Here is a 22,832-nt window from a genome sequence, read left to right on the forward strand (position 1 = left end):
AATCTGCTTCATATTGTTGAAAGGCCCAATCTGCTTCATATTGTTGAAAGGCCCAATCTGCTTCATATTGTTGAAAGGCCCAATCTGCTTCGTATTGTTGAAAGGCCCAATCTGCTTCATATTGTTGAAAGGCCCAATCTGCTTCATATTGTCGAGAGAAAGGCCCAATCTGCTTCGTATTGTTGAAAGGCCCAATCTGCTTCGTATTGTTGAAAGGCCCAATCTGCTTCATATTGTTGAGAGAAAGGCCCAATCTGCTTCATATTGTTGAGAGAAAGGCCCAATCTGCTTCATATTGTTGAGAGAAAGGCCCAATCTGCTTCATATTGTTGAGAGAAAGGCCCAATCTGCTTCATATTGTTGAGAGAAAGGCCCAATCTGCTTCATATTGTTGAAAGGCCCAATCTGCTTCATATTGTTGAAAGGCCCAATCTGCTTCATATTGTTGAGAGAAAGGCCCAATCTGCTTCATATTGTTGAAAGGCCCAATCTGCTTCATATTGTTGAAAGGCCCAATCTGCTTCATATTGTTGAAAGGCCCAATCTGCTTCATATTGTTGAAAGGCCCAATCTGCTTCATATTGTTGAAAGGCCCAATCTGCTTCATATTGTTGAAAGGCCCAATCTGCTTCATATTGTTGAAAGGCCCAATCTGCTTCATATTGTTGAAAGGCCCAATCTGCTTCATATTGTTGAAAGGCCCAATCTGCTTCATATTGTTGAAAGGCCCAATCTGCTTCATATTGTTGAAAGGCCCAATCTGCTTCATATTGTTGAAAGGCCCAATCTGCTTCATATTGTTGAAAGGCCCAATCTGCTTCATATTGTTGAAAGGCCCAATCTGCTTCATATTGTTGAGAGAAAGGCCCAATCTGCTTCATATTGTTGAGAGAAAGGCCCAATCTGCTTCATATTGTTGAAAAAGGCCCAATCTGCAATCTGCTTCATATTGTTGAAAGGCCCAATCTGCTTCATATTGTTGAAAGGCCCAATCTGCTTCATATTGTTGAAAGGCCCAATCTGCTTCATATTGTTGAAAGGCCCAATCTGCTTCATATTGTTGAAAGGCCCAATCTGCTTCATATTGTTGAAAGGCCCAATCTGCTTCATATTGTTGAAAGGCCCAATCTGCTTCATATTGTTGAAAGGCCCAATCTGCTTCATATTGTTTCTGCTTCATATTGTTGAAAGAATCTGCTTCATATTGTTGAAAGGCCCAATCTGCTTCATATTGCTTCATATTGTTGAAAGGCCCAATCTGCTTCATATTGTTGAAAGGCCCAATCTGCTTCATATTGTTGAAAGGCCCAATCTGCTTCATATTGTTGAAAGGCCCAATCTGCTTCATATTGTTGAAAGGCCCAATCTGCTTCATATTGTTGAAAGGCCCAATCTGCTTCATATTGTTGAAAGGCCCAATCTGCTTCATATTGTTGAAAGGCCCAATCTGCTTCATATTGTTGAAAGGCCCAATCTGCTTCATATTGTTGAAAGGCCCAATCTGCTTCATATTGTTGAAAGGCCCAATCTGCTTCATATTGTTGAAAGGCCCAATCTGCTTCATATTGTTGAAAGGCCCAATCTGCTTCATATTGTTGAAAGGCCCAATATTGTTGAAAGGCCCAATCTGCTTCATATTGTTGAAAGGCCCAATCTGCTTCATATTGTTGAAAGGCCCAATCTGCTTCATATTGTTGAAAGGCCCAATCTGCTTCATATTGTTGAAAGGCCCAATCTGCTTCATATTGTTGAAAGGCCCAATCTGCTTCATATTGTTGAAAGGCCCAATCTGCTTCATATTGTTGAAAAGGCCCAATCTGCTTCATATTGTTGAAAGGCCCAATCTGCTTCATATTGTTGATATTGTTGAAAGGCCCAATCTGCTTCATATTGTTGAAAGGCCCAATCTGCTTCATATTGTTGAAAGGCCCAATCTGCTTCATATTGTTGAAAGGCCCAATCTGCTTCATATTGTTGCCCAATCTGCTTCATATTGTTGAAAGGCCCAATCTGCTTCAAAAGGCCCAATCTGCTTCATATTGTTGAAAGGCCCAATCTGCTTCATATTGTTGAAAGGCCCAATCTGCTTCATATTGTTGAAAGGCCCAATCTGCTTCATATTGTTGAGAGAAAGGCCCAATCTGCTTCATATTGTTGAGAGAAAGGCCCAATCTGCTTCATATTGTTGAGAGAAAGGCCCAATCTGCTTCATATTGTTGAGAGAAAGGCCCAATCTGCTTCATATTGTTGAAAGGCCCAATCTGCTTCATATTGTTGAAAGGCCCAATCTGCTTCATATTGTTGAAAGGCCCAATCTGCTTCATATTGTTGAAAGAAAGGCCCAATCTGCTTCATATTGTTGAAAGGCCCAATCTGCTTCATATTGTTGAAAGAAAGGCCCAATCTGCTTCATATTGTTGAAAGAAAGGCCCAATCTGCTTCATATTGTTGAAAGAAAGGCCCAATCTGCTTCATATTGTCGAAAGAAAGGCCCAATCTGCTTCATATTGTCGAAAGAAAGGCCCAATCTGCTTCATATTGTCGAGAGAAAGGCCCAATCTGCTTCATATTGTTGAAAGGCCCAATCTGCTTCATATTGTTGAAAGGCCCAATCTGCTTCATATTGTTGAAAGGCCCAATCTGCTTCATATTGTCGAGAGAAAGGCCCAATCTGCTTCATATTGTTGAAAGGCCCAATCTGCTTCATATTGTTGAAAGGCCCAATCTGCTTCATATTGTTGAAAGGCCCAATCTGCTTCATATTGTTGAAAATCTGCTTCATATTGTTGAAAGGCCCAATCTGCTTCATATTGTTGAAAGGCCCAATCTGCTTCATATTGTTGAAAGAAAGGCCCAATCTGCTTCATATTGTTGAAAGAAAGGCCCAATCTGCTTCATATTGTTGAAAGAAATATTGTTGAAAGAAAGGCCCAATCTGCTTCATATTGTTGAAAGGCCCAATCTGCTTCATATTGTCGAGAGAAAGGCCCAATCTGCTTCATATTGTTGAAAGGCCCAATCTGCTTCATATTGTTGAAAAAGGCCCAATCTGCTTCATATTGTTGAAAAGGCCCAATCTGCTTCATATTGTTGAAAGGCCCAATCTGCTTCATATTGTTGAGAGAAAGGCCCAATCTGCTTCATATTGTTGAAAGGCCCAATCTGCTTCATATTGTTGAAAGGCCCAATCTGCTTCATATTGTTGAAAGGCCCAATCTGCTTCATATTGTTGAGAGAAAGGCCCAATCTGCTTCATATTGTTGAAAGGCCCAATCTGCTTCATATTGTTGAAAGGCCCAATCTGCTTCATATTGTTGAAAGACCCGATCTGCTTCATATTGTCGAGAGAAAGGCCCGATCTGCTTCATATTGTTGAAAGGCCCAATCTGCTTCATATTGTTGAAAGGCCCAATCTGCTTCATATTGTTGAAAGGCCCAATCTGCTTCATATTGTTGAAAGGCCCAATCTGCTTCATATTGTTGAAAGGCCCAATCTGCTTCATATTGTCGAGAGAAAGGCCCAATCTGCTTCATATTGTTGAAAGGCCCAATCTGCTTCATATTGTTGAAAGGCCCAATCTGCTTCATATTGTTGAAAGGCCCAATCTGCTTCATATTGTTGAAAGGCCCAATCTGCTTCATATTGTTGAAAGGCCCAATCTGCTTCATATTGTTGAAAGAAAGGCCCAATCTGCTTCATATTGTTGAAAGAAAGGCCCAATCTGCTTCATATTGTTGAAAGAAAGGCCCAATCTGCTTCATATTGTTGAAAGGCCCAATCTGCTTCATATTGTCGAGAGAAAGGCCCAATCTGCTTCATATTGTTGAAAGGCCCAATCTGCTTCATATTGTTGAAAGGCCCAATCTGCTTCATATTGTTGAAAGACCCGATCTGCTTCATATTGTCGAGAGAAAGGCCCAATCTGCTTCATATTGTCGAGAGAAAGGCCCAATCTGCTTCATATTGTTGAAAGGCCCAATCTGCTTCATATTGTTGAAAGGCCCAATCTGCTTCATATTGTTGAAAGGCCCAATCTGCTTCATATTGTTGAAAGGCCCAATCTGCTTCATATTGTTGAAAGGCCCAATCTGCTTCATATTGTTGAAAGGCCCAATCTGCTTCATATTGTCGAGAGAAAGGCCCAATCTGCTTCATATTGTTGAGAGAAAGGCCCATTCTGCTTCATATTGTTGAGAGAAAGGCCCAATCTGCTTCATATTGTTGAGAGAAAGGCCCAATCTGCTTCATATTGTTGAGAGAAAGGCCCATTCTGCTTCATATTGTTGAGAGAAAGGCCCATTCTGCTTCATATTGTTGAGAGAAAGGCCCAATCTGCTTCATATTGTTGAGAGAAAGGCCCAATCTGCTTCATATTGTTGAGAGAAAGGCCCATTCTGCTTCATATTGTTGAGAGAAAGGCCCATTCTGCTTCGTGTTGTTGAGAGAAAGGCCCAATCTGCTTCATATTGTTGAAAGGCCCAATCTGCTTCATATTGTTGAAAGGCCCATTCTGCTTCATATTGTTGAGAGAAAGGCCCAATCTGCTTCATATTGTTGAGAGAAAGGCCCAATCTGCTTCATATTGTTGAGAGAAAGGCCCAATCTGCTTCATATTGTTGAGAGAAAGGCCCAATCTGCTTCATATTGTTGAAAGGCCCAATCTGCTTCATATTGTTGAGAGAAAGGCCCAATCTGCTTCATATTGTTGAAAGGCCCAATCTGCTTCATATTGTTGAAAGGCCCAATCTGCTTCATATTGTTGAAAGGCCCAATCTGCTTCATATTGTTGAAAGGCCCAATCTGCTTCATATTGTTGAAAGGCCCAATCTGCTTCATATTGTTGAAAGGCCCAATCTGCTTCATATTGTTGAAAGGCCCAATCTGCTTCATATTGTTGAAAGGCCCAATCTGCTTCATATTGTTGAAAGGCCCAATCTGCTTCATATTGTTGAAAGGCCCAATCTGCTTCATATTGTTGAAAGGCCCAATCTGCTTCATATTGTTGAAAGGCCCAATCTGCTTCATATTGTTGAAAGGCCCAATCTGCTTCATATTGTTGAAAGGCCCAATCTGCTTCATATTGTTGAGAGAAAGGCCCAATCTGCTTCATATTGTTGAGAGAAAGGCCCAATCTGCTTCATATTGTTGAGAGAAAGGCCCAATCTGCTTCATATTGTTGAAAGGCCCAATCTGCTTCGTATTGTTGAAAGGCCCAATCTGCTTCGTATTGTTGAAAGGCCCAATCTGCTTCGTATTGTTGAAAGACCCAATCTGCTTCATATTGTTGAAAGGCCCAATCTGCTTGACTCAGTACTTTGTTGAAGAACCTTTGGCAGCGATTACAGCCTCGAGTCTTCTTGGGTGCGACACTACAAGCTTGGCACACTACCTAGCATCACTACTCTGGCCTAGAATATGTGGACAACTATAAATACCTAGGTGTCTGGTTAGACTGTAAAGTCTCCTTCCAGACTGGTATCAAACATCTCCAATCCAAAATTAAATCTAGAATAGGCTTCCTATTCCGCAACAAAGCCTCCTTCACTCACGCTGCCAAACATACCCTAGTAAAACTGACCATCCTACTGATATTTGATTTCGCCGATGTCATTTACAAAATAGCTACTACTCTAGCTAATACTCTACTCAGCAAACTGGATGCAGTCTATCACAGTGCCATCCGTTTTGTCACCAAAGCCCCATATACTACCCACCACTGTGACCTGTATGCTCTCGTTGGCTGGCCCTCGCTACATATTCGTCGCCTGACCCAGTGGCTCCAGGTCATCTATAAGTCTGTGCTAGGTAAAGTCCCGCCTTATCTCAGCTCACTGGTCACCATAGCAACACCCACCCATAGCACACGCTCCAGCAGGTATATCTCACTGGTCATCCCCAAAGCCAACACCTCATTTGGCCGCCTTTCCTTCCAGTTCTCTGCTGCCAGTGACTGGAACAAATTGCAAAAATCACTGAAGCTGGAGACTTTTATTTCTCTCACTAACTTTAAACATCAACTATCTGAGCAGCTAACCCGATCACTGCAGCTGTACATAGTCCATCTGTAAATCGCCCACCCAATCTACCTACCTCATCCCCAAACTGTTTTTATTTTATTTACTTTTCTGCTCTTTTTCACACCAGTATCTCTACCTGTACATGACCATCTGATCATTAATCACTCTAGTGTTAATCTGCAAAATTGTAATTACTTCGCTACTATGGCCTATTTATTGCCTTGCCACCTCATGCCATTTGCACACACTGTATATAGACTTTTTTTCCCTATTGTGTTATTGACTACGTTTGTTTACTCCATGTGTAACTCTGTGTTGTTGTTTACTCCATGTGTAACTCTGTGTTGTTGTTTACTCCATGTGTAACTCTGTGTTGTTTGTTGCACTGCTTTGCTTTATCTTGGCCAGGTAGCAGTTGTAAATGAGAAGTTGTTCTCAACTGGCCTACCTGGTTAAATAAAGGTGTTCTCAACTGGCCTACCTGGTTAAATAAAGGTGTTCTCAACTAGCCTACCTGTTTAAATAAAGGTGTTCTCAACTAGCCTACCTGGTTAAATAAAGGTGTTCTCAACTGGCCTACCTGGTTAAATAAAGGTGTTCTCAACTAGCCTACCTGGTTAAATAAAGGTGTTCTCAACTAGCCTACCTGGTTAAATAAAGGTGTTCTCAACTGGCCTACCTGGTTAAATAAAGGTGTTCTCAACTAGCCTACCTGGTTAAATAAAGGTGTTCTCAACTAGCCTACCTGGTTAAATAAAGGTGTTCTCAACTAGCCTACCTGGTTAAATAAAGGTGTTCTCAACTAGCCTACCTGGTTAAATAAAGGTGTTCTCAACTAGCCTACCTGGTTAAATAAAGGTGTTCTCAACTAGCCTACCTGGTTAAATAAAGGTGTTCTCAACTAGCCTACCTGGTTAAATAAAGGTGTTCTCAACTGGCCTACCTGGTTAAATAAAGGTGTTCTAAAGGTGTTCTCAACTGGCCTACCTGGTTAAATAAAGGTGTTCTCAACTAGCCTACCTGGTTAAATAAAGGTGTTCTCAACTGGCCTACCTGGTTAAATAAAGGTGTTCTCAACTGGCCTACCTGGTTAAATAAAGGTGTTCTCAACTGGCCTACCTGGTTAAATAAAGGTGTTCTCAACGTGCCTACCTGGTTAAATAAAGGTGGAATAAGACATCTGCATTTGACTAGTTAATTTTTCTCTCTATGTCCGGGCTCTGGCTGGGCCCCTCAAGGATATTCAGAGACTTGTCCCGAAGCCACTCCTGCGTTGTCTTGGCTGTGTGCTTAGGGTCATTGTCCTGATGGAAGGTGAACCTTCACCCCAGTCTGAGATCCTGAGCGCTCTGGAGCAGGTTTTCATCAAGGATCTCTCTGTACTTTGCTCCGTTCATCTTTTCCTAAATCCTGACCAATCCTTGCCACTGAAAAACATCCCCACAGCATGATTCTCTGTCTCTGTCTGTCTCTCTGATTTCAATTCAATTTAAGGGGCTTTATTGGCATGGGAAACATGTGTTAACGTGTGTATATATATATATGTATGTACAGTGTTGTAACAATGTACAAATGGTTAAAGTACACAAGGGAAAATAAATGAGCATAAATATGGGTTGTATTTACAATGGTGTTTGTTCTTCACTGGTTGCCCTTTTCTTGTGGCAACAGGTCTGTCTCTCTCTCTCTGATCTCTGGAGGTTTGATCTGCAGCCTCTCTCTCTCTCTCTCTCGTTATAACTCTCTGATCTCTGGAGGTTTGATCTGCAGCCTCTCTCTCTCCCTCTCTCTCTCTCGTTATAACTCTCTGATCTCTGGAGGTTTGAACAGCAGCCTCTCTATCAGAACAACATCTCTTTGTGTTCTTCTGTTACATAAACCACTCTTATTGTTGTTGAGATGTAAACACTAGAATAACAGCTTCATTCCAAACCCATTGTGTTTAGTCGCTGAGGGCGGCCCCAAATGAGACCTATTACCTATGTAGTGCACTACTTTTGACCCCAAATGGGACCTATTCCCTATGTAGTGCACTACTTTAGACCAGATCCCTGTGATGGGAGTACTCCATCACCACTGTCACTCCATAATGAACACAGCAACATACCGGCTCCCACCCACTGAGGATTTAGGAGTGAGTTGGTTGTCATGGGGACAGTCACTGTGTGATGAAAGTAATGATGGATTGTATTGGCCTCTCTTTGTGCCAGCGGGCTACTGTACTGCGACGAGTCACTGGAGGGGGGCTGGTTAGACAGGGCAGAGAGAGAGGGGCTGGTTAGACAGGGCAGGGAGAGAGAGGGGGGCTGGTTAGACAGGGCAGGGAGAGAGAGGGGGCTGGTTAGACAGGGCAGAGAGAGGGGGCTGGTTAGACAGGGCAGGGAGAGAGAGGGGGCTGGTTAGACAGGGCAGGGGAGAGAGGGGGGCTGGTTAGACAGGGCAGGGAGAGAGAGGGGCTGGTTAGACAGGGCAGGGAGAGAGGGGGCTGGTTAGAGGGCAGGGAGAGAGGGGGGCTGGTTAGACAGGGCAGGGAGAGAGAGGGGGCTGGTTAGACAGGGCAGGGAGAGAGAGGGGGCTGGTTAGACAGGGGAGGGAGGGGGCTGGTTAGACAGGGCAGGGAGAGAGAGGGGGGCTGGTTAGACAGGGCAGGGAGAGAGAGGGGGGCTGGTTAGACAGGGCAGGTGACCCCATAACTCTCCTCTATCGTTCCCCAAGGTGACCCCATAACTCTCCTCTATCGTTCCCCAAGGTGACCCCATAACTCTCCTCTATCGTTCCCCAAGGTGACCCCATAACTCTCCTCTATCGTTCCCCAAGGTGACCCCATAACTCTCCTCTATCGTTGACCCCATAACACTCCAAGGTGACCCCATAACTCTCCTCTATCGTTCCCCAAGGTGACCCCATAACCCCTCTATCGTTCCCCAAGGTGACCCCATAACTCTCCTCTATCGTTCCCCAAGGTGACCCCATAACTCTCCTCTATCGTTCCCCAAGGTGACCCCATAACTCTCCTCTATCGTTCCCCAAGGTGACCCCATAACTCTCCTCTATCGTTCCCCAAGGTGACCCCATAACTCTCCTCTATCGTTCCCCAAGGTGACCCCATAACTCTCCTCTATCGTTCCCCAAGGTGACCCCATAACACTCTCCTCTATCGTTCCCCAAGGTGACCCCATAACTCTCCTCTATCGTTCCCCAAGGTGACCCCATAACTCTCCTCTATCGTTCCCCAAGGTGACCCCATAACTCTCCTCTATCGTTCCCCAAGGTGACCCCATAACTCTCCTCTATCGTTCCCCAAGGTGACCCCATAACTCTCCTCTATCGTTCCCCAAGGTGACCCCATAACTCTCCTCTATCGTTCCCCAAGGTGACCCCATAACTCTCTCTATCGTTCCCCAAGGTGACCCCATAACTCTCCTCTATCGTTCCCCAAGGTGACCCCATAACTCTCCTCTATCGTTCCCCAAGGTGACCCCATAACTCTCCTCTATCGTTCCCCAAGGTGACCCCATAACTCTCCTCTATCGTTCCCCAAGGTGACCCCATAACTCTCCTCTATCGTTCCCCAAGGTGACCCCATAACTCTCCTCTATCGTTCCCCAAGGTGACCCCATAACTCTCCTCTATCGTTCCCAAGGTGACCCCATAACTCTCCTCTATCGTTCCCCAAGGTGACCCCATAACTCTCCTCTATCGTTCCCCAAGGTGACCCCATAACTCTCCTCTATCGTTCCCCAAGGTGACCCCATAACTCTCCTCTATCGTTCCCCAAGGTGACCCCATAACTCTCCTCTATCGCTCCCCAAGGTGACCCCATAACTCTCCTCTATCGTTCCCCAAGGTGACCCCATAACTCTCCTCTATCGTGGTTAGACAGGGCAGGGAGAGAGAGGGGGGCTGGTTAGACAGGGCAGGGAGAGAGAGGGGGGCTGGTTAGACAGGGCAGGGAAAGAGAGGGGCTGGTTAGACAGGGCAGGGAGAGAGAGGGGCTGGTTAGACAGGGCAGGGAGAGAGAGGGGCTGGTTAGGGGGGGAGAGAGGGGGCTGGTTAGACAGGGCAGGGGGAGAGGGGGGCTGGGGGGCAGGGGGAGAGAGGGGCTGGTTAGACAGGGCAGGGAGAGAGAGGGGGCTGGTTAGACAGGGCAGGGAGAGAGGGGGCTGGTTAGACAGGGCAGGGCACTTTGAGGACAGCGGAGCCGCAGGGGGACCTTGAGGACAGCGGAGACGCAGGGGGACCTTGAGGACAGCGGAGACGCATGGGGACCTTGAGGACAGCGGAGACGCATGGGGACCTTGAGGACAGCGGAGACGCATGGGGACCTTGAGGACAGCGGAGACGCATGGGGACCTTGAGGACAGCGGAGACGCATGGGGACCTTGAGGACAGCGGAGACGCATGGGGACCTTGAGGACAGCCGAGCCGCAGGGGGACCTTGAGGACAGGGGGACCTTGAGGACAGGGGGACCTTGAGGACAGGGGGACCTTGAGGACAGAGGAGCCGCAGGGGGACCTTGAGGACAGCGGAGACGCAGGGGGACCTTGAGGACAGCGGAGACGCTGAGGGAACTTGAGGACAGCGGAGACGCAGGGGGACCTTGAGGACAGCGGAGACGCAGGGGGACCTTGAGGACAGCGGAGACGCAGGGGGACCTTGAGGACAGGGGGACCTTGAGGACAGAGGAGACGCAGGGGGACCTTGAGGACAGCGGAGACGCTGAGGGACCTTGAGGACAGCGGAGACGCAGGGGGACCTTGAGGACAGCGGAGACGCTGAGGGAACTTGAGGACAGCGGAGACGCATGGGGACCTTGAGGACAGCGGAGCCACAGGGGGACCTTGAGGACAGGGGGACCTTGAGGACAGGGGGACCTTGAGGACAGGGGGACCTTGAGGACAGAGGAGCCGCAGGGGGACCTTGAGGACAGCGGAGACGCTGAGGGACCTTGAGGACAGCGGAGACGCAGGGGGACCTTGAGGACAGCGGAGACGCAGGGGGACCTTGAGGACAGCGGAGACGCAGGGGGACCTTGAGGACAGCGGAGACGCAGGGGGACCTTGAGGACAGCGGAGACGCAGGGGGACCTTGAGGACAGGGGGACCTTGAGGACAGAGGAGACGCAGGGGGACCTTGAGGACAGCGGAGACGCTGAGGGACCTTGAGGACAGCGGAGAGGGACCTTGAGGACAGGGGACCTTGAGGACAGCGGAGACGCAGGGGGACCTTGAGGACAGCGGAGACGCAGGGGGACCTTGAGGACAGCGGAGACGCTGAGGGACCTTGAGGACAGCGGAGACGCAGGGGGACCTTGAGGACAGGGGGACCTTGAGGACAGAGGAGACGCAGGGGGGACCTTGAGGACAGCGGAGACGCTGAGGGACCTTGAGGACAGCGGAGACGCAGGGGGTCCTTGAGGACAGAGAGAGGCAGACAATCGGGTGGGTCTGCATGCAGCAGGACACATAGGGACTGTCAATGATGTCTCCGCGAGGGAGAGACGGGGTTGTTGAACCTGTCACAGGTTGAGACGCTAAGCTAGACGCTAAGCTAGACGCTGGGTGCCTCACAGATAGCAGAACAGCAGGGAGACAAATAAGAGGTAGAGGGTTAAACGCAGAGACAGGGACAGATATGGCTGAGGAGCCCTCCGATGGCAACACAGGCACCGCCACGGGACCACGCCAATGTAATGACACTGCTAGATCACAATCAAGGCTTCTCTTGCTTTGTACAGATCCACTGCTGGCCGAGCTGGTTCAGATCTGTCTGAACATCTCTCTGTTAACCTGGCTGGTTCAGATCAGTCTGAACATCTCTCTGTTATCCTGGCTCGTTCAGATCTATCTGTCTGAACATCTCTCTGTTAACCTGGCTGGTTCAGACCAGTCTGAACATCTCTCTGTTAACCTGGCTCGTTCAGATCTATCTGTCTGAACATCTCTCTGTTAACCTGGCTGGTTCAGATCAGTCTGAACATCTCTCTGTTAACCTGGCTCGTTCAGATCTATCTGTCTGAACATCTCTCTGTTAACCTGGCTCGTTCAGATCTATCTGTCTGAACATCTCTCTGTTAACCTGGCTGGTTCAGATCTATCTGTCTGAACATCTCTCTGTTAACCTGGCTGGTTCAGATCAGTCTGAACATCTCTGTTAACCTGGCTGGTTCAGATCAGTCTGAACATCTCTCTGTTATCCTGGCTCGTTCAGATCTATCTGTCTGAACATCTCTCTGTTAACCTGGCTGGTTCAGATCTATCTGTCTGAACATCTCTCTGTTAACCTGGCTGGTTCAGATCTATCTGTCTGAACATCTCTCTGTTAACCTGGCTGGTTCAGATCTATCTGTCTGAACATCTCTCTGTTAACCTGGCTGGTTCAGACCTGTCTGAACATCTCTCTGTTAACCTGGCTGGTTCAGATCTCTCTGAACATCTCTCTGTTAACCTGGCTGGTTCAGATCTGTCTGTCTGAACATCTCTCTGTTAACCTGGCTCGTTCAGATATATCTGTCTGAACATCTCTCTGTTAACCTGGCTGGTTCAGATCTATCTGTCTGAACATCTCTCTGTTAACCTGGCTCGTTCAGATCTATCTGTCTGAACATCTCTCTGTTAACCTGGCTGGTTCAGATCTGTCTGAACATCTCTCTGTTAACCTGGCTCGTTCAGATCTATCTGTCTGAACATCTCTCTGTTAACCTGGCTGGTTCAGATCTATCTGTCTGAACATCTCTCTGTTAACCTGGCTGGTTCAGATCTATCTGTCTGAACATCTCTCTGTTAACCTGGCTGGTTCAGATCTGTCTGAACATCTCTCTGTTAACCTGGCTGGTTCAGATCTGTCTGAACATCTCTCTGTTAACCTGGCTGGTTCAGATCTATCTGTCTGAACATCTCTCTGTTAACCTGGCTGGTTCAGACCTGTCTGAACATCTCTCTGTTAACCTGGCTGGTTCAGTTCTGTCTGAACATCTCTCTGTTAACCTGGCTGGTTCAGATCAGTCTGAACATCTCTCTGTTAACCTGGCTGGTTCAGATCTGTCTGAAAATCTCTCTGTTAACCTGGCTGGTTCAGATGTGTCTGTCTGAACATCTCTCTGTTAACCTGGCTCGTTCAGGTCTATCTGTCTGAACATCTCTCTGTTAACCTGGCTGGTTCAGATCTATCTGTCTGAACATCTCTCTGTTAACCTGGCTGGTTCAGATCTATCTGTCTGAACATCTCTCTGTTAACCTGGCTGGTTCAGATCTCTCTGAACATCTCTCTGTTAACCTGGCTGGTTCAGATCTGTCTGTCTGAACATCTCTCTGTTAACCTGGCTCGTTCAGATATATCTGTCTGAACATCTCTCTGTTAACCTGGCTGGTTCAGATCTATCTGTCTGAACATCTCTCTGTTAACCTGGCTCGTTCAGATCTATCTGTCTGAACATCTCTCTGTTAACCTGGCTGGTTCAGATCTGTCTGAACATCTCTCTGTTAACCTGGCTGGTTCGATCTTCAGATCTATCTGTCTGAACATCTCTCTGTTAACCTGGCTGGTTCAGATCTATCTCTCTGAACATCTCTCTCTCTCTGTTAACCTGGCTGGTTCAGATCTGTCTGAACATCTCTCTGTTAACCTGGCTGGTTCAGATCTGTCTGAACATCTCTCTGTTAACCTGGCTGGTTCAGATCTATCTGTCTGAACATCTCTCTGTTAACCTGGCTGGTTCAGACCTGTCTGAACATCTCTCTGTTAACCTGGCTGGTTCAGTTCTGTCTGAACATCTCTCTGTTAACCTGGCTGGTTCAGATCAGTCTGAACATCTCTCTGTTAACCTGGCTGGTTCAGATCTGTCTGAACATCTCTCTGTTAACCTGGCTGGTTCAGATCTGTCTGTCTGAACATCTCTCTGTTAACCTGGCTGGTTCAGGTCTATCTGTCTGAACATCTCTCTGTTAACCTGGCTGGTTCAGATCTATCTGTCTGAACATCTCTCTGTTAACCTGGCTGGTTCAGATCTATCTGTCTGAACATCTCTCTGTTAACCTGGCTGGTTCAGATCTGTCTGAACATCTCTCTGTTAACCTGGCTGGTTCAGATCTGTCTGAACATCTCTCTGTTAACCTGGCTCGTTCAGATCTATCTGTCTGAACATCTCTCTGTTAACCTGGCTCGTTCAGATCTATCTGTCTGAACATCTCTCTGTTAACCTGGCTGGTTCAGATCTATCTGTCTGAACATCTCTCTGTTAACCTGGCTGGTTCAGATCTGTCTGAACATCTCTCTGTTAACCTGGCTGGTTCAGATCTGTCTGAACATCTCTCTGTTAACCTGGCTGGTTCAGATCTGTCTGAACATCTCTCTGTTAACCTGGCTGGTTCAGATCTGTCTGAACATCTCTCTGTTAACCTGGCTGGTTCAGATCTGTCTGAACATCCCTCTGTTAACCTGGCTGGTTCAGATCTGTCTGAACATCTCTCTGTTAACCTGGCTGGTTCAGATCTGTCTGAACATCTCTCTGTTAACCTGGCTGGTTCAGATCTGATCTGTCTGGCTGGTTCAGATCTGTCTGAACATCTCTCTGTTAACCTGGCTGGTTCAGATCTGTCTGAACATCTCTCTGTTAACCTGGCTGGTTCAGATCTGTCTGAACATCTCTCTGTTAACCTGGCTGGTTCAGATCTGAACATCTCTCTGTTAACCTGGCTGGTTCAGATCTGTCTGAACATCTCTCTGTTAACCTGGCTGGTTCAGACCTGTCTGAACATCTCTCTGTTAACCTGGCTGGTTCAGACCTGTCTGAACATCTCTCTGTTAACCTGGCTGGTTCAGATCAGTCTGAACATCTCTCTGTTAACTTGGCTGGTTCAGATCAGTCTGAACATCTCTCTGTTAACCTGGCTCGTTCAGATCTATCTGTCTGAACATCTCTCTGTTAACCTGGCTCGTTCAGATCTATCTGTCTGAACATCTCTCTGTTAACCTGGCTGGTTCAGATCTATCTGTCTGAACATCTCTCTGTTAACCTGGCTGGTTCAGATCTGTCTGAACATCTCTCTGTTAACCTGGCTGGTTCAGATCTGTCTGAACATCTCTCTGTTAACCTGGCTGGTTCAGATCTATCTGTCTGAACATCTCTCTGTTAACCTGGCTGGTTCAGATCTATCTGTCTGAACATCTCTCTGTTAACCTGGCTGGCTGGTTCCTGGCTGGTTCATCTGTCTGAACATCTCTCTGTTAACCTGGCTGGTTCAGATCTGTCTGAACATCTCTCTGTTAACCTGGCTGGTTCAGATCTATCTGTCTGAACATCTCTCTGTTAACCTGGCTGGTTCAGATCTATCTGTCTGAACATCTCTCTGTTAACCTGGCTGGTTCAGATCTGTCTGAACATCTCTCTGTTAACCTGGCTGGTTCAGATCTGTCTGAACATCTCTCTGTTAACCTGGCTGGTTCAGATCTGTCTGAACATCTCTCTGTTAACCTGGCTGGTTCAGATCTGTCTGAACATCTCTCTGTTAACCTGGCTGGTTCAGATCTGTCTGTCTGAACATCTCTCTGTTAACCTGGCTGGTTCAGATCTGTCTGAACATCTCTCTGTTAACCTGGCTGGTTCAGATCTGCCTGTCTGAACATCTCTCTGTTAACCTGGCTGGTTCAGATCTGTCTGAACATCTCTCTGTTAACCTGGCTGGTTCAGATCAGTCTGAACATCTCTCTGTTAACCTGGCTGGTTCAGATCTGTCTGAACATCTCTCTGTTAACCTGGCTGGTTCAGATCTATCTGTCTGAACATCTCTCTGTTAACCTGGCTGGTTCAGATCTGTCTGAACATCTCTCTGTTAACCTGGCTGGTTCAGATCTGTCTGAACATCTCTCTGTTAACCTGGCTGGTTCAGATCTGTCTGAACATCTCTCTGTTAACCTGGCTGGTTCAGATCTGTCTGAACATCTCTCTGTTAACCTGGCTGGTTCAGATCTGTCTGAACATCTCTCTGTTAACCTGGCTGGTTCAGATCTGTCTGAACATCTCTCTGTTAACCTGGCTGGTTCAGATCTGTCTGAACATCTCTCTGTTAACCTGGCTGGTTCAGATCTGTCTGAACATCTCTCTGTTAACCTGGCTGGTTCAGATCTGTCTGAACATCTCTCTGTTAACCTGGCTGGTTCAGATCTGTCTGAACATCTCTCTTTAACCTGGCTGGTTCAGATCTGTCTGAACATCTCTCTGTTAACCTGGCTGGTTCAGATCTGTCTGAACATCTCTCTGTTAACCTGGCTGGTTCAGATCTGTCTGAACATCTCTCTGTTAACCTGGCTGGTTCAGATCTGTCTGAACATCTCTCTGTTAACCTGGCTGGTTCAGATCTGTCTGAACATCTCTCTGTTAACCTGGCTGGTTCAGACCTGTCTGAACATCTCTCTGTTAACCTGGCTGGTTCAGATCAGTCTGAACATCTCTCTGTTAACTTGGCTGGTTCAGATCAGTCTGAACATCTCTCTGTTAACCTGGCTGGATTCAGAACATCTGTTAACCTGAACATCTCTCTGTTAACCTGGCTGGTTCAGATCTATCTGTCTGAACATCTCTCTGTTAACCTGGCTGGTTCAGATCTATCTGTCTGAACATCTCTCTGTTAACCTGGCTGGTTCAGATCTGTCTGAACATCTCTCTGTTAACCTGGCTGGTTCAGATCTATCTGTCTGAACATCTCTCTGTTAACCTGGCTCGTTCAGATCTATTTGTCTGAACGTCTCTCTGTTAACCTGGCTGGTTCAGACCTGTCTGAACATCTCTCTGTTAACCTGGCTGGTTCAGATCAGTCTGAACATCTCTCTGTTAACAGATCAGTCTGAACATCTCTCTGTTAACCTGGCTGGTTCAGATCTGTCTGAACATCTCTCTGTTAACCTGGCTGGTTCAGATCTGTCTGAACATCTCTCTGTTAACCTGGCTGGTTCAGATCTGTCTGAACATCCCTCTGTTAACCTGGCTGGTTCAGATCTGTCTGAACATCTCTCTGTTAACCTGGCTGGTTCAGATCTGTCTGAACATCTCTCTGTTAACCTGGCTGGTTCAGACCTGTCTGAACATCTCTCTGTTAACCTGGCTGGTTCAGACCTGTCTGAACATCTCTCTGTTAACCTGGCTGGTTCAGATCAGTCTGAACATCTCTCTGTTAACTTGGCTGGTTCAGATCAGTCTGAACATCTCTCTGTTAACCTGGCTGGTTCAGATCTGTCTGAACATCTCTCTGTTAACCTGCCTGGTTCAGACCTGTCTGAACTCAGTATGACAGGGCTAGTCAGAGGAGCTGGTTGAAGACCTGACAGGGCTAGTCAGAGGAGCTGGTTGAGGCCCCTGACAGGGCTAACGATCCTTGGACATTTCTAGTCTTGTTTAGTTTACCTTGAGGTAAAGATGCTGAGATGCTAAGCCACATTAATGAGGAAGGAGAAGGCTTTAGTTGCTAGGGAAATGTTTTGCCTGTGAACGTGTGTTTTCAAAGAGGTGTCTGTTGTTGGAGAGAAAAGCCAACATGAAATACAGCAGGAAAATATTTAGTCTAGTCACACAGAATGGGGATGATGTAGCCTAGTCACACAGAATGGGGATGATGTAGCCTAGTCACACAGAATGGGGATGATGTAGCCTAGTCACACAGAATGGGGATGATGTAGCCTAGTCACACAGAATGGGGATGATGTAGCCTAGTCACACAGAATGGGGATGATGTAGCCTAGTCACACAGAATGGGGATGATGTAGCCTAGTCACACAGAATGGGGATGATGTAGCCTAGTCACACAGAATGGGGATGATGTAGCCTAGTCACACAGAATGGGGATGATGTAGCCTAGTCACACAGAATGGGGATGATGTAGCCTAGTCACACAGAATGGGGGATGATGTAGCCTAGTCACACAGAATGGGGATGATGTAGCCTAGTCACACAGAATGGGGATGATGTAGTCTAGTCACACAGAATGCAGCTAGTATGTAGTGTAGTGGGATGTGCTTGTTGACCTCTCCTCTTTTCTCTCTCTCGCTCTGCAGTCAGTACTCGGGTCCCCACAGCCAAGTACACCAAGGTGGGGGAGACTTTGAGACATGTGATCCCAGGTCACATGCAGTGCTCCATAGCGTGTGGAGGGAGGGCTTGTAAATACGAGAACCCGGCCCGCTGGAGTGACCAGGAGCAGGCCGTTAAGGGACTGTACTCCTCATGGTGAGTCTCTGTCTAACATCCCGTGTCTGTCCTCTCTCTCTTCTGGGCTCATAGATAGATAGATAGGTAGTATCAGACAGCTCTGGATAGGTAGTTAGATGGATAGGTAGATAGTATCAGACAGCTCTGGATAGGTAGATAGATAGATAGATAGATAGTATCAGGCAGCTCTGGATAGGTAGTTAGATGGATAGGTAGTTAGATAGATAGTACCAGGCAGCTCTGGATAGGTAGTTAGATGGATAGGTAGTTAGATAGATAGTATCAGACAGCTCTGGATAGGTAGTTAGATGGATAGGTAGTTAGATAGATAGATAGGTAGTGAGATATATAGTATCAGGCAGCTCTGGATAGGTAGTTAGATAGATAGTATCAGGCAGCTCTGGATAGGTAGTTAGATAGATAGTATCAGACAGCTCTGGATAGGTAGTTAGATGGATAGGTAGTTAGATAGATAGATAGAGAGATAGATAGGTAGTGAGATAGATAGTATCAGGCAGCTCTGGATAGGTAGTTAGATGGATAGGTAGTTAGATAGATAGATAGTATCAGACAGCTCTGGATAGGTAGTTAGATAGATAGATAGGTACTGAGATAGATAGGTAGTGAGATAGATAGGTAGTTAGACAAGTAGTAAGATAGTTAGATAGACAGGTAGTTAGATATAGACATGTAGTGAGGTAGGTAGTTAGATAGATGGATATATATATATATATATATAAGGTAGATAGATAGGTACTAAGATAGATAGGTAGTTAGACAAGTAGTAAGATAGTTAGATAGACAGGTAGTTAGATATAGACATGTAGTGAGGTAGGTAGGTAGGTAGTTAGATAGATGGATAGATAGTAAGATATATATATATATATATATAGATAGTAAGGTAGCTAGATAGACATATAGATAACCTCCACTCTTACACTAGCCCAAGCCAATGGCATGTACCAGATGCTCAGCAGGCTCTGCTCACACTTACTGGCCTGAGGCCAAACCACACGACCAACAACATTGGACACTTTATGGAACACAAAGCCTTCACTATATCATCCTGGAATATCCAAGACCTGAGGTCATCTGCCTTTGGCCTAAAGAGTAGGAACCTGGACTTCACCAAAGAAATCGGTAATACAGACATTGTCATCCTGCAAGAAACCTGGTATAGAGGAGACAGACCCACTAGTTGTCCTCTAGGTTAGAGAGCTGGTAGTCCCATCCACCAAACTACCAGGTGTGAAACAGGGAAGGGACTCAGGGGGTATGCTAATTTGGTATAGAGCAGACCTAACTCACTCCATTAAATTAATCAAAACAGGAACATTTTACATTTGGCTAGAAATTCAAAAGGAAATGATCTTAACAGAGAAAAATGTCCTCCTGTGTGCTACCTATATCCCCCCACTAGAATCCCCATACTTTAATGAAGACAGCTTCTCCATCCTGGAGGGGGAAATGAATCATTTCCAGGCCCAGGGACATGTACTAGTCTGTGGAGACCTAAATGCCAGAACCGGACAAGAACCTGACACCCTCAGCACACAGGGGGACAAACACATGCCTGCAGGTGACAGCATTCCCTCCCACATATGCCCCCCTAGAAACAACTATGACAACATAACCAACAAAAACGGGTCACAACTCCTGCAGCTCTGTCGCACGCTGGGTATGTATAGGTAGTACCATAGTCAATGGTAGGCTTCGAGGGGACTCCTATGGTAGGTACACCTATAGCTCATCTCTTTGCAGTAGTACTGTAGACTACTTTATCACTGACCTCAACCCATAGTCTCTCAGAGCGTTCACAGTCAGCCCACAGACACCCCTATCAGACCACAGCAAAATCACAGTCTACTTAAACAGAGCAATACTCAACCATGAGGCATCAAAGCCAAAGGAACTGAGTAACATTAAGAAATGCTACAGATGGAAGGAATGCAGTTTGGAAACCTACCAAAAAACAATTAGGCAACATCAAATTCAATCCCTTTTAGACAATTTCCTGGGTAAAACGTTCCACTGTAATAGTGAAGGTGTAAACTTGGCAGTAGAAAATCTTAACAGTATATTTGACCTCTCAGCTTCCCTATCAAATCTAAATATCTCAAATAGAAAACCGAAGAAAATTAACAACAATGACAAATGGTTTGATGAAGAATGCAAAAATCTAAGAAAGAAATTGAGAAACCTGTCCAACCAAAAAAACCTGAGCACGCCTTCACTATGGTGAATCACTAAAACCATACAGAAATACACTACGGAAAAAGAAGGAACAGCACGTTAGAAATCAGCTCAATGTCATTGAAGAATCCAGAGACTCTAACCACCTCCGGGAAAATTAGAAAACACTAAACAAACAACACGAAGAATTATCTATCCAAAATGGAGATGTATGGGTAAACCACTTCTCCAATCTTTGTGGCTCTATAACAAAGAATAAAGAGCAAAAACATGTACATGATCAAATACAAATCTTAGAATCAACTATTAAAGACTACCAGAACCCACTGGATTCCAGAACCCACTGGATTCTCCAATTACCTTGAATGAGCTACAGGACAAAATAAAAACCCTCCAACCCAAAAAGGCATGGGGTGTTGTTGGTATCCTTAATGAAATGATCAAATATACAGACAACAAATTCCAATTGGCTATACTAAAACTCTTTAACATCATCCTTAATTTTGGCATCTTCCCCAATATTTGGAACCAAGGACTGATCAGCCCAATCCACAAAAGTGGAGACAAATTTGACCCCAAAAACTACTGTGGGATATGCGTCAACAGCAACCTTGGGAAAATCCTCTGCATTATCATTAACAGCAGACTTGTACATTTCCTCAGTGAAAACAATGTACTGAGCAAATGTCCATTTTTTGACCAAATTACCGTACGTACGTGTTCACCCTGCACACCAACAAACAAAACAAAGGCAAAGTCTTCTCATGCTTTGTTGATTTCAAAAAAGCCTTTGACTCAATTTGGCATGAGGGTCTGCTATACACATTGATGGAAAGTGGCATTGAGGGAAAAACATACAACATTATAAAATACATGTACACAAACAACAAGTGTGCGGTTAAAATTGGCAAAAAACACACAGGGCCGTGGGGTGAGACAGGGATGCAGCTTAAGCCCCACCCTCTTCAACATATATATCGACGAATTGGCGAGGGCACTAGATCAGTCTGCAGCACACAAAAAACTATACATACAGTGGGGCAAAAAAGTATTTAGTCAGCCACCAATTGTGCAGAGAGAGAGAGGCCTGAGAGAGGCCTGTAAGGCCTGTAATTTTCATTATAGGTACACTTCAACTATGACAGACAAAATGAGAAAAAAAAATCCAGAAAATCACATTTTGATAATGAATTTATTTGCAAATTATGGTGGAAAATAAGTATTTGGTCACCTACAAACAAGCAAGATTTCTGGCTCTCATAGACCTGTAACTTCTTCTTTAAGAGGCTCCTCTGTCCTCCAATCGTTACCTGTATTAATGGCACCTGTTTGAACTTGTTATCAGTATAAAAGACACCTGTCCACAACCTCAAACAGTCACACTCCAAACTCCACTATGGCCAAGACCAAAGAGCTGTCAAAGGACACCAGAAACAAAATTGTCCTAGGGCCTCCTCCACGTCTCCTGATGAACTGGCCTGTCCTCTGGTAACACCTGCATGCTCTGGACACTACGCTGACAGACACAGCAAACCTTCTTGCCACAGCTCGCATTGATGTGCCATCCTGGATGAGCTGCACTACCTGAGCCACTTGTGTGGGTTGTAGACTCCGTCTCATGCTACCACTAGAGTGAAAACACCGCCAGCATTCAAAAGTGACCAAAACATCAGCCAGGAGGCATAGGAACTGAGTATGTGTATAATATGACATTTGTAATGTCTTTATTATTTTAAAACTTCTGTATGTGTAATGTTTACTGTTAATTTTTATTGTTTATTTCACTTTTGTATATTATCTACCTCACTTGCTTTGGCAATGTTAACACATGTTTCCCATGCCAATAAAGCCCCTTGATTTGAATAGATAGTAGTAAGTAGTAGTAAGATAGATAGATAGGTAGGTAGGTAGATAGATCTGTAGATGGATAGGTAGGTAGATAGATAGGTAGGTAGATCTGTAGATAGATAGATAGATAGATCTGTAGATAGATAGGTAGGTAGATAGATAGATAGATAGGTAGGTAGAAAGATAGATCTGTAGATAGATAGGTAGGTAGGTAGATAGATCTGTAGATAGATAGATAGGTAGATAGATAGATCTGGATAGATAGGTAGGTAGATAGATGGATAGATGGATAGATAGGTATGTAGATCTGTAGATAGGTAGGTAGGTAGATGGGTTGTAATATAGATAGATATGATGTTGGATAGATATTTAGATGGGTAGATATAGATCGATATGGGTAGTAAGATAGATAGCTATGTTGTTGGATAGATATTTAGATGGATAGATAGATGGGTAGTAAGATAGATAGATAGATAGATGGGTAGTAAGATAGATAGATAGATAGATAGATAGATAGATAGATAGATAGTAAGATAGATAGATAGATAGATAGATGGGTAGTAAGATAGATAG

At 45.4% G+C, this 22,832-nt stretch overlaps 1 protein-coding gene across 2 annotated transcripts in view; it reads left to right on the forward strand.

The window, feature by feature from the left end:
* Window positions 1–22,832, forward strand: part of ptpdc1a (protein tyrosine phosphatase domain containing 1a) — an 87,209-nt gene that overhangs the window by 13,064 nt on the left and 51,313 nt on the right. For both annotated transcript variants that reach the window (XM_065004758.1, XM_065004761.1), the window contains exon 3: window positions 18,065–18,236. In XM_065004758.1, coding sequence (XP_064860830.1) covers window positions 18,065–18,236 — 172 coding nt within the window. The remainder of the gene's footprint in view (window positions 1–18,064; window positions 18,237–22,832) is intronic.

This window comes from Oncorhynchus nerka, linkage group LG2 (genome assembly GCF_034236695.1).
Source record: "Oncorhynchus nerka isolate Pitt River linkage group LG2, Oner_Uvic_2.0, whole genome shotgun sequence".
Lineage (NCBI taxonomy): Eukaryota > Metazoa > Chordata > Actinopteri > Salmoniformes > Salmonidae > Oncorhynchus > Oncorhynchus nerka.